Source organism: Malania oleifera, chromosome 10, assembly GCF_029873635.1.
Source record: "Malania oleifera isolate guangnan ecotype guangnan chromosome 10, ASM2987363v1, whole genome shotgun sequence".
In the NCBI taxonomy this organism is placed as follows: Eukaryota; Viridiplantae; Streptophyta; class Magnoliopsida; order Santalales; family Ximeniaceae; genus Malania; species Malania oleifera.
In genome coordinates, this window is record NC_080426.1 from 5,394,291 (window position 1) to 5,400,797 (window position 6,507).

The window sequence follows — 6,507 nt, forward strand, 5'->3', positions numbered from 1 at the left end:
CCATTGACGATTTCTCCTTAAACCGTAGACAGTTTCATCTAAGCTAATTCTCAATTAACTTTTGTCTAAAACCGTTAATGCATTTGAGTCAAATCGTTGACAGTTTAACTTATTATTTTATAAACTTGATTTTTAGGTGAATAAATGAGGCTTTAACCCAATTGCCAACCTCCTTTGCTTTTATTTATTTATTTATTTTTCCCTCACGAGGCAGCGCACTGCGCACCTGCGCACAATAATGAATACCGCTGACCAATTTAACGGTTCAAGGATCCACATTCTTCAGATTCTCCAAATTGTGGTTCGGTACTGCACAGCTGTGCCTCAGTGCTCGTGTTCTACCCTACATTTTCAGACAAGCAAAGCTCAAAACTAATCAGAAATGCCGGAAAATAAGGGAGATACTTCCGGCAGTGGCACCGCCACAACGAAAAACGCTAAGAAGGCCAATCTCTTGGATCATCATTCAATCAAGCATATCCTCGACGAGTCTGTCACTGAGGTTCCCTCTCTCAAAAACCCTAAACCTCTCTCTCTCCCTCTCTCAGTATTGATCATTTGATCTGATGATTTATGTCCTTGTACTCCATAAATTATGGGCTTGTTTCTTATGGAATACTAATTGAATTGTTTTTCTTTTATAGATCGTGACCAGTCGCGGGTACGTGGAAGATGTGAGGATGAGCAATATTAAATTAGTGCTGGGAATGATCATAATAATCATCGCTCTTGTTGCTCAATTTTATCGCAAGAAGTTTCCCGAGAACAGAGATTTTCTGATTGGATGCATCGTATTATATCCTTTTCGTGACCTGATTGCGTTTGCCTTTCGTCAATTCTTTAATCTTTATGCCAGTTTGGTTGATGGAAAAAAAAAATAAAAAATCGCAGGACAGCAATTAATAATTAGATTTTTGAACCCAAACGAACATGTTAGAACCGCCGAGCCTAACTACAAATGGTTGACTCAGGTGCTTAGCTGAGTTGTTTTTCATCTCTTGAATTTCTACTTCTTCTTCTTCTTCTTTTTTTTTTTTAATTGTGCGAATAAAATGAGTAGCAAGTGTTTTATTGAAAAGATTTTATTCAGTTTTTCTTCTCTGCGGTTTTCAAAACTACCCAAAAGAACTTCATGTTTCGGAGGGAATGGTCTACACTATGTCTGGATAGTCGGGAGAAAAAAATAAGAATAGAAACGATAGTGATTTCTTTTATCGGAGAGGAAGAAAAGGAGGATAGTTATTTCATTTTTATTTTGGTTGGGCGGAATAGCTATTACTTGGAATAAGAAAGAATGTAGTTTAAATTTTGGAAATCAAGGAATAATTATTTCTTATATATTCTTAATTATTTTATTTAACATGTAATAAGAAAGATGGAATTTGAGAATAGTATTTATCTCTTCCTTATTATGCACTCATAAAATATTTCACATTATTATTTGCTTTATAGTAAAAACATAATTTCTTGTATAACTAATTGTAACTAACCTACTAAAGCTAATCTATTCCTAGGAATAGACATTTAACAAACCAACGTAATTTTAGCACAAGGTAGTCTCCTTTCTATCTTAATCTCTCCACCTTTGGAGGGCATCGAACAGGGGGTTATGAGGGTTTTAATCTCTTTTTTCTCTCCAAATGTCCAAATTAAGTGTTAGTGTTCATTGTTCAAAGGGGTGGTTATTTAGTTATTTGATCTTTGACCATGGCAAGTATATTGGGTTCAACGCACTGCTGCATCTGATTATGTACACAAAGGAGAAGAATGCGATACTCTTTACCTATCCTCCTGTGGTAAACGCCCTTGCTATTTGAACAGAGCATTAGCTATAATTTCTTTTTTATTTTTTTGTACATTATACATATGCTTTGTTTTGTAGACCTGTATTTGCTTCACTGTTTGTGCAATGCCGTATATTGTTTGTTTGACTCACAAACTATGTAAATGCTGTGACATAGTTAGATTATGAATTTTTTATTGTGCATGCTCTTCTTTAATTGTGAAATGCTTGCCTGATTGACTCCAATTTGTGCTTGTAATAACTTTTGGCCAAGCCTTTTATGACTATTTTGGGTTGGTTGCCTTTGCATGTGTGTATTATTGACAAATTTTATGTTGGGCACTTTACTTGTTAAAAGGTTCCTGGGTGGATTGTTTGAATTTTTTATTAGGTATTATTTTTATTGTCTTTGCAATTCTGTTTTCACCTGGTCTTACTAGTACATTTGAAGACTGGGAAGATTGTTCAGACTATGAAAGATGTTGCCCTTATTTCTTTGTCATAGGACATGTATTGAAGTTTCCAACATTCTTCATCTTCATCTGTCCCCCTTTTTTTTTTTAATTTCAGTGTGGCATGGCGACTCCATTTGATCCAATTCTAGTTTCTATTATGTCCAGCCATTTCAGTTGTACTTTATATCAATTTGACAATTCTCAGGTTGCTAACTTCTCAAGACTTCTTCCTTTTATTTTTACTGTAGTCCAAGTATTGATGTACAACGACGTGTCAACTTTTCCTTGTTAACTCTCAATAAGAATGGCAATTAGATTTCCCTTATGAAGAGAGGAGTTGACGGTGGTCTTGTAGAGGGGATGAAGATGAGCCACGGGGATGTGTCTATTTCACGTTTATAGTTTGTAGATGATATCATTCTTTTTTTATCTGATGATGTTAGTAGTTTCTCCAATGTATCAACCATTTTACAAATTTTTGAGAAATTATTAAGCTTGTGAATCAATTTTTTCTAAGAGCAGTATAATGGGAATTGATATTGACTCACACAATCTTTCTTCTTTTTCTAGGATAGCAGGTTGTGGTGTTGAGTTGGCTTGTTACTTAGTTAGATGCCCCCTTAGATGGTAATCTTATAACATATTTTTTGCAACCCATTTTATAAGAGAGTTTCTAGGAAGTGAGTATTTTTTTAAGCATTATGAGATTGTGTTACTCTTATTTAGGCTTGTTTTCTCTTCTATTCTATTGTATCTTTTGTCAATTTTAAGATTTGTGTGAGGATGGGCAAGTAGGCTAGAGGAGTTGATGAAGGATTTTCTTTGGTTGGTTGTGGGAGAGAGGGTAGAGGTTATCGCATAGGTTGGGAGAAGGTGAGTAGATCTTGAAGGGGAAGGGGATTTGAGTCCAAGTAATTTGGTGTCTTAAGTCATTTCTTTGGTGGGGAAGTGGTTATGGCATTTTCCTTTAGGACCTAACTCTTGGCATATGGTGATTCAAAGTAAATTTGGGCTTAATTGGTTAGATGCTAATGTTGGAAATAATAATACCTTCATGAGTCCCTGCAAATTTGTTGTATAGTTATATCATCTTTTTCTCATGTTTGTTAGAAGGTTGGTAATAGGGAGAAAACTCATTTTTGGGATGATATTTGGATTGGGGAGCTTTGGCTTGGGATTTTTTGTATCTCTTTTATTTATCTACTCTTTATGATGCTACAATTTTGAATTTTCTATTCATTCAAGGTTTAACTCACTCAAGGGGGTGTGTGGCCTTTAAATAGAAGTAGTAGGTAGGTAGCATAGCCAGTAATGGTGTAGCCGAAAATGGGAGTAGTGGATTTGTTCCAAGAGCATACAACCTTATATGTGCATCTCTACCGGTATATTTGCATGTTTTTTAGGCCCTTAACCCTTCCTAAAAAGTTTTGATGTAATTTGAATCCTTTAGTTCGACTTACTAACATTCTTTAGTAAGGATGATAAAATTCACATTGATTTTGTTTATTTTTTCACTTCTCATTAATGATATGTGCGATAAATAAATTAATGAAACATTATACATTAAATTATAATATGATATACTCCAATTAATCTACTAGGCCCATAACACATGCAATAAATTAAACAAGTTCTATTATTTTATGAGTTAAGAAAAAATCCAATAAATTAAGATCAACAAGTTATATTGTATCCCCTAAGATATAAAAATAAAATATTACAATAATAAATTTTATCAAGAAAAAAAGTATTAATAACTTGAGTAAGGCAAAACTACAACAGAAAAGAAGGTTGAAGACTTGAAGTTGAACAATACAAAAGAAATATCAAATTACGAATATCGTCAAAATAAATAAAATTTAATGTTTCTATTGTTAATATTACAAAAATTCAAAAAATAAATAATTTTTTAAAGTTATCATCCTCATTATATCGTTAACTCCTCCTTTTCACATAGTTGATTGAGATTGATTTATGAAAAGAAAAATGAGAAGAAAAAATATCCAATAATTTTATTTTATTTTAACTTTTTTTTTGTAATAGACTTGTAGTGGTCGTAGCGGTCCTGTAATGGCTGTTACGTAACAATAAGAGTCCATGATGATTGCTACAATTATGATTTTAACTTCCACCACATTAGGAGAGTGTGATGGTCTTGGGTTTGGAATCTCATTAAGTGATTGTTTGGCAGCACTTAGAAAAAGTGCTTATAGTTCTTATCTCTTAAAGAAAGTGCTTTTGCCAAAAAAAAAAGTGTTGCTTGGTATGTTCCCATAAAAGTGCTGAAAATAGAATCAGTTTTTTAAGTGGATTTTGATAACTAAAGAAAGAGTTTTGCCCCTTGAAAGTGGTCAATGTTCATGGATGGTATTGGTGGCAATTTTGTAGTTTGCCAATTTCCTTCTCTTCTCTCTCCCTGATTGGAGCCCCTCCTTCCTCCTGAGCCCTGACAGCTCTGCAAGCCCTCTCCTGCTACTTGTGTATCCTTATGATATCCATCCACATCCATGACATCAAGCCTGGTCTTTGGATTGTACCCCTGTTTGTTTTCCCATAAAATGCTCTAAAGTGAGAGAAAAAGTCAATTGTAAGGGGTGGAGGCCATGGTTGGTAGAGGCACAACAATAAAACAACCAACTCCATTGCCGCCCTATCGAACTCCTCAATAGGCCACAGGAAGTCACCAAACCCATTCCAGCCTACTGTGGCTGCCATGGTTGACAACCATGGCTGGAACCAAACCCCACCAAAACCCAAATCCCAAGCTTCAAAGCTACATGCAGGGGCAAACACCTTCAAATGGAACAAAGCGCTCCCTACTCTCCCACCTACGAGCACAGTCGGACAGAAGAAGTTCGATGACAAGGGTTGCTATCTCTCAGAAACAGTGTATGATATTGCTGCCACTGCTCAGCTCTGTTGTGGCGGTTTCCCACCCCTCTTATAGAGTGAGGGAGAGAGAGTATTAATTGAAAAATTTATAATTGTTATGTATTATGATGTAGGAATTAAATCTTATCATTCATCACAACTTATTTTAGACAGAGACAAAGAGTACTTGTGACTTTTTCATAGGTTTTCAAAGTGCTGCCAAACTATCACAATAAATACGTTATGTAATGGTGTTATTTAACGATCGCAGCCACTATTTAAAACCATGGTCTTGGGATTTCCACTTTGTGCAAAATTCAAATGAAAGAGATAATCTAGGAATTAAATCTTAGTATTCATTACAGCTTATTTTTAGACAGAGCCAAAGAGTTGACTTTTTTAAACACTTATCTAGCTCAACACTTACCAAATTTAGCACTTTTTTCGCTCCTGCACTTTTTCATAAATTTTCAAAGTGCTGCCAAACGATCCCAATAAATATGTGTTGAATTTCTAGGGAATAAATTAGTAAATTCTATTTTTTGAATAAAATCTGAAATTATATTCTAGTAGTTTCAGTTTCCTGTTTTCTAGCCTAGAGATCTGTTGATTTGATTTGCTGATTTTGTGACCTTCCTAATTTGGTGGTCTTCCTCTACTAGTTATCTTGTAATCGTGTCTCTTGAAATTAAATAAGAATGGTTATTCTTCTTCTAAAAAATCCTTCATGGTATCAGAGCCTCGTGCTCTTTTTCTATTTATTTATTTTTTCTTTCTTTTGATGATGTCGTATAAGTCGGCGATGACCGGCGCCCAAGCAAATCCTACCGGCTCTTCCGGTACTTTTGAAACCATTCCGCCCAATCCCACTATTCCTCCCAAGTTTATATCTGCTGATTACTATTCCCAGAATTCAGCCCTTTATCTCACAGTTACAAAACTCAATGGGCATAAGAAACCATGGTGTGAGCATTGCAAAAAACTGTGGCATACGAAGGAGACGTGTTGGAAGCTTCATGGTAAACTAGCAAATTGGAAGCCAAAATCCAAACGTGACAGCCATGCCTACCAAGCCATTGCTGAAGAGACTCAGGAGCCTTCTACCAACTCAAATGCAGTCCCTTTTACCAAGGAGCAATTAGAGCACCTGTACAAATTGTTTCAATCTCCAAAACTGTCCTTAACTCAGTCTTGTTCTTTGGTACAGAAGGGTAACTCTCTTGCTACTGCGTTTTTAGGTGTTATTCCTAATTCTGTTCATTCTTGGATAATTGATTATGGCGCAACAGATCATAAGATTGGTTGCTCCAAATTGTTCTCATCCTATGGTCCGTGTGCAGGCAATAAAAAGTTCAAAATTGCAGATGGTTCACTTTCGGTAATTGCCGGGATAGGAAC

At 35.4% G+C, this 6,507-nt stretch overlaps 1 protein-coding gene across 1 annotated transcript in view; it reads left to right on the forward strand.

The window, feature by feature from the left end:
• The first annotated feature begins 267 nt into the window (after positions 1–267).
• LOC131167011 (signal peptidase complex subunit 2) overlaps positions 268–6,507 on the forward strand; it is a 30,711-nt gene continuing 24,471 nt past the window's right edge. Inside the window, exons 1-3 of the mRNA XM_058125732.1 lie at positions 268–502; positions 645–796; positions 1,715–1,796. Coding sequence (XP_057981715.1) covers positions 383–502; positions 645–796; positions 1,715–1,796 — 354 coding nt within the window. The 5' untranslated portion in view covers positions 268–382. The remainder of the gene's footprint in view (positions 503–644; positions 797–1,714; positions 1,797–6,507) is intronic.